Genomic DNA, 13,084 nt, shown 5'->3' with positions numbered 1-13,084 from the left:
ATGGTCATTTCCTGGCTCCTGTCCAGTTGGACTGGCCATTTCAAAAGTATTAGATACACAGGAGGGAAAATCAGAAGTAGATGCATGAAAAACCTTGACCAATCCCTCTGAGTCTATCTTGTAGTACCTCAGAGGCCTAGGGCCATGCAAATAAGTCTGTGTAGAAAAGAAAGATCTGTGGATTGCTGTGTCTAAATACCTCTCAGTGGAAGCAACGACATAATTATATTGGTTGAAGTGGACACCGACCTCAGATTTGATTCAGAAAAGAGAAATACTTGGCTGCGAATAGCTACTGTAGTAATGAATTGATGTAGCAAGTCTAATAATGAGTTTATCTTGGAATTTTTGTCTTTATTATCTGACCATCAACCAAAGAACAAAAACTCAGCCCAGGCCACTAAGGTTCAAGTCTAAGTTGTCCCAGGGGATTAACTCTTTCCTGAATGATTTTTTTTAAAAAAGCAGAACTTAATTTCTTATGTTGTTTGAAATCTAACATGGAGATGCAGCTTAGGAATGTGAGGCCATTTCTTTCTTTAGATGTGTTATATACAGATAAATATGCAGAGATAATACTGTTTTTCTCCTGCCACGCCCACAGGCAGAAGGCAGTGCTAACGTGGAATCTAATTCAAAGGGAGCAGGAAGCAGAGGCTGCCTGACTTTCAATGTAAAAATGCTCCACAGAAGCAAATGCTGGCCTTTTATGAGGATTTTCTATCCTAAAAGTCGAGAGGCCCGGAGCACATGGCCCTTTGAAGATGCTCAGGAATGTCACTTTGGAGAGGGGCAGTCTTTTTCTTTTCAAAGGAGGGCCAGGATCCAGCTCTGGAGCTTTGGGCACATTCCTAGAGCTTGGAGTTGCAGAGGGGTCAGGGGTAAGGCTAGCGATTCCTGCTAGGCGCCTGGGCTCCAGCTGAGGCTAACAGATGGGAGTAAGTGGCAGGTGGCTAGGGTGAGAGCATAGGAGGCCAAAGGCTCTGGCAGCACATGCCTGCCTACCCACTGACACCCTCACCTAGATTCAGGCCACTAGCCAGGAGAAATGCGCAGGGAACCATGGGGAGCAGCAGGGCTTTGTGCTTGGCTGGATGAGCTAGGTCGAACCAGTGGCTTTCAACAAAAGAATAGCGCTCTAAGACTCAGATGAGGGCTGCCAACCAGGAAATCATTATCCCCTCCCCTTTGGGAAGCACCTTGTATTCTAAAGGACCACCAGGGAACTGGTGTACTCAAGTGTAGTGGTGCATGGGACTGTAGAGGCTAAAGCTGTGTATATGAACAGTTACACACACACACACACACACACACACACACACACACACACACACACACACCACAAACACACACAAAGAGAGAGAGAGAGAGAGAGAGAGAGAGAGAGACAGACAGACAGACAGACAGACAGACAGACAGAGACAGAGACAAAGAGAGATAGACAGACAGAGACAGAAAGAGAGATGGAGAGTGACGGGGGGGGGCAGGGAAGAGACAGAGTCAGAAACAGACAGACACACAAGTCTGGGGTACATGGAGGCAGTAGCTGCCTTTGTTTGAATATCTTTCTGAATGACTCACACTAACCTTGTGTGGCCTTCTAGAAACAAACTCCACAAATGGAGCTTAGTTCTCCTTAGGGTAAAGAAACCAACAGATCAATAAAGCACTAGCTGTGTCTGACTCTTCTGTATAGTCTGTGGAAGACCAACAGACAGAGATTATCTAAAGCAGATGGAATAACAGGATTGGACGGTGGGCGGCAGGGTGCTTGGAGTCAACATCTCTATGTTGGAGTTGTATTGTCTCAAATCCATCTGCCAATAACTGATATTTGAAGTCATAGAAAACCTGTGTTCCAAAACTCAAGTCCAAGTGGATTAAAGATCTCAACATAAAACCAGAGATACTAAGTCCATTAGAAGAAAAAGTGGGGAAGAGCCTTGAACTCACTGGCACAGGAGACAACTTTTTGAACAGAAATCCAACAGCCCCGGCCTTAAGATCAACAATTAATAAATGGGACCACATGAGGCTGAGAAGCTTCTGTAAGGCAGAAGACACTGTCAACAGAACAAAGCGACAGCCTACAGACTGGGAAAAGATCTTCACCAACCCTACATCTGATAAAGGTCTAATATCCAAAATATATAAAGAACTCAAGAAATTAAAAACCACCAAACCAAATAACTCAATTAGAAATGGGACTCAGAGCTAAACAGAGAATTATCAGCAGAGGAATATCAAATGGCTGAGAAACATTTAAAGAAATGCTCAACATCCTTAGTCATCAAAGAAATGTAAAACAACTCAGATTCCATCTTACACCCATCAGAATGGCTAAGATCAAAAACTCAAGTGACAGCATATGCTGGCAAGGATGTGGAGAAAGGGGAACACTTCTTCATTGCTGGTGGGAGTGCGAACTTGTACAACCACTTTGGAAATCAATCTGGCTCTTTCTCAGAAAATTGGGAATAGGGCTACCTCAAGACCCAGCTATTTCACTTCTTGGAATATGCCTGAAAGAAGCTCCACCAGAAAACAAGGACACATGCTCAACCATGTTCATAGCAGCCTTATTCATAATAGCCAGAACCTGGAAACAGCCTAAATGTCCCTCAGTCGAAGAATGGATAAAGAAGCTGTGGTACATTTACACTATGGAATACTACTCAGCTATTAAAAGCAAGGAAATATAGACATTTGCAGGCAAATGGATGGAACTAGAAACGATCATCCTGTGTGAGTTAACCCAGACCCAGAAAGATACACATGGTATATACTTACTTATAATTGGGCACTAGCCCAACATGGATGTCCTCTGAGAGTCTTCATTCAGTAGAGGATTGGGACAGATGCTGGAACTTGCTATTGGGACTCCAGGTGAGAGAGGTATGGGAGAATGGGGAGATGGAAGGACCCACAGGGTCCTGGAACCCTACAAGAAGACCATCATGGCTGGTGGATCTGGACCCGGGGGGGGGGGCTTCACAATCTACCTTACAGCCAAGCACAATGCATGCAGTAAACCTAGACCCCCTATCCAGATCTAGCCAATGGACAGCACATTCTCCACAGTTGTGTAGAGAGGGGGGACTGCCTCTGACATGAACTCGGGTGCCCCCTATTTGACCACTTCCCCTTGGTGAGGAAGCCTGGTGGCACTCAGAGGAAGGGGAAGCAGGCTATGTGGATGAGACCTGATAGGCTGTGATCATATGGTGGGGGAGGAGGTCCCCTTCTGTCACAGGGTGAAAGAGGGAGGGAGGGAGGGGGAACAGGAAGATACAAGTGAGGGGATAGCAATCTGGATGTAATATGAATAAATTATTTAAAGAAAGATTTTCTACAAGCATCCAACCAATAAATTTAAAGTGTATTTCATTAAAAAAGGAAAAAAGAAAAAGAAAAGAAAACCTGTGCTCTTGGCAGCTGTTGTGGTCTCTGGTGTCTAGAAAAGCACAGAGACTTCCTAGGAATAGCTGTCCTCCTCCCACCATGGAGGACTACTACTCCGAGATACACTAGCTCTGGTGCTGGGCCAGCAGAGAAGCAAGTGAAAAGAAGCTTTGCCTGGGACTTTGACCCGTTCCGAGTCCACAGGAGCAGGGTGCAGAGAGCCTCAGTGGCGTAAAGGCGGGTGATTCTCATCTGTAGCCACACTTCTGTGATGGCTGAAGCGGATTCTGTAAAAGTCCAAGGCGCTCTGCAGAGAGAACCCTGGGGTGTGAGGTGCCTTGGCTAGGGGTGGGCGGGGACTTTGCTTACTCCACCCTGATTCTCTGCTGCCTCCCCTGAAGCCTCTGCCTAGCTCCCCACACAGGTTAGCTCCTCTCCCAGGTGGAACTATCTGAAAAGGTCCCTTACTTCCAACCTAGAAAACAGGTCAGTTTATCATGAGGACACCTTAGTTTTCTTGGCTGCTTTACTTAATGCCTGCACAGATTCGTCATGTGGTCAGGAGTGGGCTCAGCTTTTCCCAGGTTTAGCCTGCAACCCCCAAAGCCTTTGCACCACACTGTCCCTCCTTAACACTCAGGTGGTATATCAAAGGTCCCAGCGGTGCCGGGATAGGGATTGAGCATTCCCAGACTGATGGAGAAAGTAAAGGGACACAAGAAGTTTGGTTCCAAACTCAACTTTTTACTGGTGCACAACGGTACGGGACCAGCTTAAAAGCCCACAGCGCCCCTTTCTCCTAAATCCAGCATTCTCCTGGATTTCCTAGCTTTACATGAGCAGTTCTCAAATCCACTTCTCCAGTAGTTCAGGCAGTAGCATGAAGACCCTCCCTGTCTCCCTCCCTCAGGGATTAAATGCTGGCCATGGGGATTAAGATTGGCCTAAGGACCACTGAGGTGAGGGCCACTGAGCCTAGGAAGCATAAAATCTATAAAAAGTGAAAAATTTGCATAGATGAAGACACACTAGGGAGCAGTGTTGAGCAGTGGCATGGAGCCACCTGTCCCTACTCTGCCAGTTTGTCCCTCCCCCAGGTAGAGCCACTGCTCTTTCATAGCCATGTGTCCAATTCCATTGAGAGCAAAAGCCTGCTTTTCCAATAAATCATTAGAATATGTAACACTTAACAGAAATGTTACTTGGAACAGGTAAGGGATTATTGGATTAAAAAATGTTAGTATCCACCCACATTACAAGAGAACTGTGACTTTGGTCTCCTCCAAGTAGTCTCATGAAGGTGAAGCATACCACTCTCCCAGCAGCAACTGTTCAGGGTGTCGCTATGTGGTTCACCAAGGTGTCAGTTCAGGCAGCAGCATAAAGACCCTCCCTGAGTTCCTGCCTCTGGGATTAAATGCTGGCCATGGGTATTAAGATTGGCCATGGTCTAAGGACCTTTGAGGTGAGGGTGCTACCTCACATACAACACCAACTTTGGGGATGGGAGAGAACCACCTAATTAAGAATGCTCTGAGCCCAAGTTGAGGAACTTTCTGCTGCTGCACAAGCAAATAGGAATTTGATGTGAGGATAAAATATGGAAAGGCTGTCCTTACACACATGAAAGAGATCAGAGCAGAGTCTAGACATGTGGAAGCAGGCATATCAAGACAAGAGTGAGGTGAGGATTAGGTTGCCCAGGGCCTTTCTGGATGGTCATGAGAACCATCTTCAGGAAGAAAGAGGATGGACAAGCCATATTCACCATCACGAGTTTGTCCTTGAAACATGGGTTGGTGGGTGGGTATTCCTAGGAGTTGGAGACACTGGAGCTGAGCACTGTAACTTCAGTTTACTAGTCATGTAGCCTTGATGAACCACATAGTGACCCCCTGAACAGTTGCTGCTGGGAGAATGGCATGGCTTCTCTTCCATGAGGATGCTTGTAGGGGCAGACCAAAGCCACATTTCCCTTGTAGTGTGGATGGATGCTATTATTTCTGAGTCCAATAATCCCTTCCTGGTGTCCCATTTCCCTGGCTTCATTAAAATCCCATATTAATAAAATACATTGACCTCTCTTCTAGAAAGTTCCATTTTCACCTTCCTTTTTATTTGTTTGTTAGTCATTTATTCTTTAGGAAATTGTCCTCTCCTGAAGGAATTTCTGGTGTTGAAGGCAAGCTAGCAAGGCACTTCAAGGGAGAACCTTCTTGAATGCTTTGAAGACAGAATGTGGGTTACCTGGTCTAGCCTTTTCCTAGAGCTACATTTTATTACTTTCAGGGTGCATTGTTTTTATACCTCAGTGCCTCAAAAATCAAGGGTTTTGCAACACTGTCTTTGTGGGACTACGACAGCCCTCAGCAGAAGTCAGAAAGGGGTTGAGAAGGACGAGGGGGAAGGTTGCAAGGCTCATTAGAATCAGGATAGGAAACAAAACATGAACTGTTTTCTTTCCATTGCCAGCTGCTGACAATTACCTGAATATTTGGATTCTGTCCATTGATATCAGCTTTGGAGAGATCTGGAAAGTTTGGCAGGTCAAGGAGAAAGGATCTGGGGCCATCTCTTTGCAGTGAAGGATGCTCAGTGTCTTGAGGGAATCGCTGTCTGGGGTAGGGTTGGTGGACAACCTGGTGCTCTTCTGGGTCTTCTTTGGACAATGGAAAGCTGATTTCTGATGTGGAGTCACTCTCCAGGTTGAGGTTACTCTAAAACAGGCAAACAAATAGAAGAGTAATGAACAAATACTCAAAAGGCAGATGGTAAAAGGTATCACTCTTAAGTGTCCATTAAATTAAGGGACAAGATCAATTCATTTTAGTGGCTGGAGTTAAGCCAGCAGCTTAGTCGCTGTCCTATTCCTGTGAAGAGACACCATGACCAAGGCAACTTTTATAAAATAAAGCATTTAACTGGGGGCTTGATTATAGTTTCAGAGGGTTAGTCCATCACCATCATGGTGGGAAGCAGACAAGTATGGTGGTGCTGTAGCAGCAGCTGAGATTTTTTTACATGCTGATCACAGGCTCCAGGCAGAGAGAGAGAGACCCTGAGGTTAGCATGGGCTTTTAAAGCCTTGACGCCCACTCCCAGTGACCTGCCTCTTACAAGGCCACGCCTACACCAACAAGACCATACCTAATCTTATTTTTTTTTATTTTTTTATTTTTTATTTTTTTATTAATTTATTCTTGTTACATCTCAATGTTTATCCCATCCCTTGTATCCTCCCATTCCTCCCCCCCCCATTTTCCCATTATTCCCCTCCCCTATGACTGTTCCTGAGGGGGATTACCTCCCCCTATATATTCTCATAGGGTATCAAGTCTCTTCTTGGCTACCTGCTGTCCTTCCTCTGAGTACCACCAGGTCTCCTAAGGGTCTACCAACTGATGATTAAACACTCAAATATGTAAGTCGATAGGGACCATTCTCATTCAGATTTCATTCAACTCATCATTGCCAGTATAGTATTCCTGTAGTACATGGTTTCATTTTTCTAGCACACGGTTTAGTTTCTCCATTTTTAAAAGGCCAAGGCAGGGAATATCTCCCAGTTTACCACTTAGAAATTTTCTTGGGATTTATGAACTTTGTTTTGTTTGTTCTACTCAGCTGTTGTATCTGTTATTCGTTCTTCTATTCTACCTATTAATTTCAGTTCATCCACTTATCCTTTATTCATCTGACCATTTATTCATACATAATCCATTTCATTTATATCTTTCTATCCATCTCTCTAATACATAAATTTCACCCACATCCTAGGCAGGAGATATACTAATAAGTGAGATAGTCATGTGGCATGTGCTTTTTTGGAATGCACACCTATGTGTAACAAGCAAAAAGTACATAGAGAAGTGAGACAAGAGCCTACTGATTACTAAGAGTACAAGAAAGACAAGCTGATGGAGGGAACATTATCCAGGGAGACCGAGAGAACATCTCTGAGGATGTAACACAGGAGATAATATCCGAGCGAGGAAAGGAGAAGCCTTGAAGTGATCTAGAGGAATTGCAAAGAGAAAATAAGATCATACTTACAGAGGAGGGACTAACAGCTACTTTCAGGAACATAAAATCAGGAAGCCTGTGTGTTGAGTGACAAGAATTGAAAAGCCACATGAGAGGAGGATGAAGAGATAGAGAAAAAGTGACAAAAAGTGAACTCTGAAATGTATTTGTTCTTATTCTTAAAGTTGTGAGTCAAACGTCTTTCTTACCTAGTAAAAATATCTCAATTTACTTATCACTGGGGAAACTTTTTAAATGTAACTGTCTCTGTTCTCTCACTCTCTCTGGACCACTTAGTGAAGGCATCCTCTGACCCTTCAGGGATAATGTTTTTATGGTTACTGGTGGAAGGAGATGTGGAGCTAGAATTTCCCCAGCCTCTGGGTCAGTAGTTAATGCTGTTGTTATGGTTGGGCATGTTCTGAGGTTTGGGAGTTATGTTCCAGGACACTGTCACCACACACTCTCCCTGCCCCCACAGCAGTGCTGTGGACCCAGCCAAACAGTTCTGTCTAGAATCAAAACACTCTTGACTCCAAGTATTCAAGGTCAAGAGCATCTCAAGACTGAAACACACACAGACCACCTTTTTCAGTGTTTGAAGTGGCAAAGAGAAACTTAGGGAGCATAACTGTCACCTCTGAAGTGTGAAGTGAGAGGCTGCTTTCATGTTTTTACTTGCCTTTCCCTTTTGCTCGAGAGATGTGGGCTAGCCAGTGTCTTTGTTATCTTGCCCAGTCACCTCTTTGCCATGGTTTCTGTTTCCTGGCATGGCTGTAGTTGGCCTAGTCTTCTGAGGCATTGCTCAATACAATGAATTCTAAATGTATTATTGTTTGGTTGAGTTGAGGGGGGGTGGTAAGAAAGAGCAGTAGAGAAAAGAGAGGGAGAGGAAGAGGAAGAAAGAGGAAGGGAGGTAGGAAAAGGAGAGAAGAGATGAAAACAGAGATTTCTAATAAGATCTCTCTGATGCAACCACCACAAAAAGTACCTGAATATAGTTGTTTCTCTGCTTTTTTCACTGGACTTCCATCCCCAACACGTCCCTGATGGTGTTTTTGGAAGTACAGTTGGGTTCGCCCTGATAGTGTTAGAAGTACAGCTGGATTCTCCTGGAGGATTTCTTGTTGAAGACTGAGGCACCTAAGCACATTTGGTATTTGCTTTCCAAAAGTTTTAGAGATTTTTAATAATTCAGGCCCTAGCTTTATTATATCAACTAAACATGTTCTTAACTAGATTAAAAGCAAAGCTCTTTGTGCTGGTGGTGTATCTCAGTGGTAGAGCATTTTCCTAGCATGCTTAAGGTCCTAGGTTCAATTCCCAGCACTGCAATACACACACACACACACACACACACACACACACACACACACACACACGCAACGAAACATTCTTTTTACTACTAAATTTTGTGTTTCGGAAGAGCTTGGAAATGTACATATGTGGCTAGTTAACATTGGCTTAGATGTTTGAAAGAAAAGGACTGAATTTAATTGATTTTCCCCCTTCTGACTCTTGAATTCGCTGCCATAGAGTGATTCCTGGCTTTGCTTCAACCCAAACAAACTCCTTCAACTTTCGATGGCTCAGTGCCCCTCTATACAAAGCACAGCGGCAGATAATCACAGTCCTATACTTTTCCAGTAGGATGGTCAAGAGTTGGGCTGTATCTACACAATAAAAGAGAAGTGCAAAGTTAGGACCATTGGCTGAGCAATCCAGGCCACAAGTACTTCTGCTGGGAATAGTTTGAGGACTGGGGTTCAAGTATGTTTTGGATTGAGTCTTGCACAAAACTGTGGCATTGCTCCACCATTCCTCAGCCACCCTGGCCCACAGATACTGGCTCAACATTTGTAAAGTATTTGAAAGATGAGAATTAATAATAAAATGCTATACACAATTCCTGGGTATCTGAATTACGTTTGCACCTCTTCTGAATGTAGTTACCTTGACATCCTAGTGTACTATGTTCCAAGCTGTTCAAAAACTGGAAGCCTTGGGATAGGGAAGATAATTTAAGAATTGTCCCTCTAAGGTTAAATAGAGTTTTACTCCATCAATAAAAAATATGAGGGTACCCATTATTTTGATGATCTGGGACAGAAAGATGATAGATATCCACTAACAGTGCAGGCAAAGGCCTTTCTTCATCATTTCTTAAAGGAACATGGGTCATATACTCCTTGCAGAGTCTAGTTGATAACAAGACTCTGGCTTTCATCACACTTGCTCATTGGATGCCTCACTTAAATTACTATATCAGGTAAAGAGTCACAGGACAGGTGAAAAACAATGTTTTACTTGGACAAGCAAACACTATTTTCTGGAGATAGTAGCTTAGAGATGTTCAGGAATTTAAGACAAGAAACCTACATTCCTTCTGAAATGCCACAGGATGTGTTTTCATCTGCAAGTGACACAGGGGCTTGTCTGCTTGGTATGGGAACATGTTTCTTTCTCCATAGTCGGTCTTTAATCTGTGACCTCCATTAGCAATGCTGCAGCACAGCCTCAGTAGCCATGCTCCCTCTGTGGTCCTAATGGTAGAGCTGTTACTCCCACTGAAAATAAAAACAGGACTACTGACATTGAGGAAGGTGATTTAGGTGGGCCAAATTAGCCAGCTGTAGCTTCATACATGCCATCTTTGCATAGGAACCCCTTCATTATTCTACAAGTGTTCAGATTTAAAAGAGGATGCTCGTACAGGTTAGTGTTTTGCTATGGATAGCAACACTGTAGTCAACATTGCAATTGTCTCCTCAATGACCCTTCCTATCTTTTTCTTATTTGGTTTTTGCTTCAGGTGAGGAGATAGCTGCGTAGAACTATATTCCCCAAAGTTTATTCAGCTGAGGGGTGATCAGGTGACACAGACTGTCCAGTCAGGGTTAAGCAGAGGTAAGGGCTTGAACTGCTAACAAGGAAGCAGATTCAATATACCACGTGCCCTTCTCTCTTCCACTTTTGCCTATATAAAAAACTGATAGCACTGTGGGTCTCATCACGTCAGTCCTCAACTGAAGACTCCCTCAATGTCTTTGCATTATCATTATCATCATTATTGATATTTGTCCTAATTAGGGTTACTGTTGCTGTGATGAAACACCATGACCAAAGCAACTTGGGAAGGAAAGGGTTTATTTCACTTCCACTTCCACATCAAAGTACATCATCAAAGGGAGTCAGGAGAGGAACTGAAGCAGGACAGGAACCCTGAAACAGGAGCTGATGCAGAGGCCATGGAGGCATGCTGATCACTTGCTTGATCATCATGGCTTGCTCAGCCTGCCTTCTTATAGATCCTGGGACTACCAGGGCAGGGGCGGTCTTCAACCACAATGGGATGGCCTCTTCATCATGAATCAATTAATTCAATGATTAATAAATTAATCAATAACAAGTTAATCAAATAATGTAAAAATACGCCCTATTGCTGGATTTTTGTTTTGTTTTGAGACAGGGTTTCTCTGTGTAACAGCCTTGGATGCCCAGGATCTTACTTTGTAGACCAGGCTGGCCTGAAACTCACAGAGATTCGCCTAGCTATCTCTCAAGTAAGTGCTGGCATTAAAGGCCTGAGAGACCATACCCAGCCCTATAGCTGGATTTTATGGAGGTAGGTTTTTCAGTTAATGATCTCTCCTCTTTCATAACTCTAGCTTGTGTCAAATTGATATGGAAATAGCCAGCACAATAATGCTATAGTAGCAGTATTAGTGGCACTGTTCCCTTCAGTAAGATCTACTGCATTTGTAGGGAGGTGACAATTATTTAAGAGTTAGATGTTCTGCTTTATTGGTTTATGTGTCAGCTTTTATGCCAGGACCATGCAGTTGGCTTGTCACCTGTCATTTATAGTAATATTGATGGAGTGCGGAACTGTGTTAACTGAAATTAGCTAAGCACAGCATGACAAATACTGCCTGTTGCTGCTCATTTGTGGAACTTACAAATGATTAATCTCAATGAAGTAGTGTAGTTCGCAGAGACTGGGAAGGCTAGGGAGTGAGTACAAGGGGAGGTTAGATAATGGTACATAAATACAGCTGAGATGACAAACTCGGTCTGTTGTTTATAGTACAGCAGAGGAACAATAGTCTTCAACAATTTGTCATATGTTTCAAAATAACTAGTTCAATGATTCCTAAAACACAGATATAATATATAAGTAGCAAATGTTTGAAACTAATTATCTGGAGTTTATCACATACTTCATACATATTTTGAATTCTCATACTGAATTTTGTAAGTATACACAAATGTTATATACTAATAAAATAAAATACTAATAATAAATAAAATAATCAAATGGAGGAGAAACTATGGTTAGAATATACTATATCAAAAAATGATTTTCAATAAAAAGTAAAAACCTATTTAGTTAATTAACTTTGTTGAGTTTCTGATCACTGTGATTGAACTCAATCCTTAAATGGCAGAATTATTGGCAGAGCATTAAGATGACAGAGAGCTTTACACCAGCCAGTTATAGAGATGCCCTGAACCCTCCCATAACCCCCATTCCAAATCTGCAATTCTCTATATGCATTTACTGAATCATCATTGTTTCTATATTTACACATTATATTTCTCAAATTTTGCTTCTTGTGTATGCAGTATTTCCTTTAATTTGTACTGGAGTGCTCTTAATAATGTTCTAGGGTTTTTTTTTTTTTTTTTTTTTTTTTTCTCATTCAAATGAACCTCTCTTTGGACAAATGGCTGAGCTAAGAGCTTGGCCATAGACAGTGCACATGAGTTTGGAATATTTTGCTGTGACAGATAGCAAGGACATTTCCAGTGCCTAATGGGGTTCTCTTGAAAAACAAAAAAACCAGGAGCTGACTTGGGGGCTCCCAGTGAGATTATACAATTTGGGCATCAAAAACAAACAAAAACAACAGACAACAAGTGTAAAACTACATGACTGGTGCACACTGAGTCTGAAAATGCATGAGCATATATAATGGTACCTATAAAGAAAACTGCCAGGAAAAGAACGATCATTATTTGAAGTAGCAACGGTCAAGCTCTGAGGGGGCGGGGGGCGGGGACTTGTGAACTGAGATCAAAAGGAAGTAAGAGTGAAACAGGTGAAGAGAACAGGAAGATGGGAGGAGAGTGAGCCAGGAAGATGGAAGCGCTCCGTGGACAGAGCCTGCCATATAACACCAAAGAGTTCCAGAGCAGGAAGGGTCCCCGCTGTGGCCTCCATTATAGCACAGGAGCATTAGTGTAAATACCAGCTTGTCTTGTGACTTTTCCACTAGGTGCCACTTCTCTGGTGGCATTCTGTAGACCAGCTGGAGGCTTATTGGAATTCCTCCGCCTCCTATTTCTTCTATCTCCCTTGGCTGTCATAACCCGGTCCTGCTGACCTGTGGGACAGCTACCCTGAGATGAACTAGACTATTTTCTGAGACAATTTATATTGTGTCCCTTTATGCTGGGGGTATCATAGGTCCAAGGCCAAGGCTGTTCAGGCATGGCATTCTGATACTGTGTGGCTCAAGCTGCTTGTTATGATTTCCTTGTGGCCAAGGTGGACTTCCACGACCACAGCAACGGCCACAGTGGTCAGAGAGGCCAGAGTGTCCCAGCTGGTCATTTGGTACAGGCCAGGAATACAGGAGAGAAAGAATAAGGTTCT

At 43.2% G+C, this 13,084-nt stretch overlaps 1 protein-coding gene across 1 annotated transcript in view; it reads right to left on the bottom strand.

Moving 5' to 3' along the window:
- Ism1 (isthmin 1) overlaps positions 1-13,084 on the bottom strand; it is an 83,465-nt gene that overhangs the window by 23,635 nt on the left and 46,746 nt on the right. The window contains exon 2 of the mRNA XM_051144745.1: positions 5,889-6,119. Within this exon, the coding sequence (XP_051000702.1) occupies positions 5,889-6,119 (231 nt within the window). The remainder of the gene's footprint in view (positions 1-5,888; positions 6,120-13,084) is intronic.

The sequence above is a fragment of the Acomys russatus genome, chromosome 4, assembly GCF_903995435.1.
Source record: "Acomys russatus chromosome 4, mAcoRus1.1, whole genome shotgun sequence".
Classification (NCBI taxonomy): domain Eukaryota; kingdom Metazoa; phylum Chordata; class Mammalia; order Rodentia; family Muridae; genus Acomys; species Acomys russatus.
This window is presented reverse-complemented; position numbering and strand designations above follow the sequence as displayed.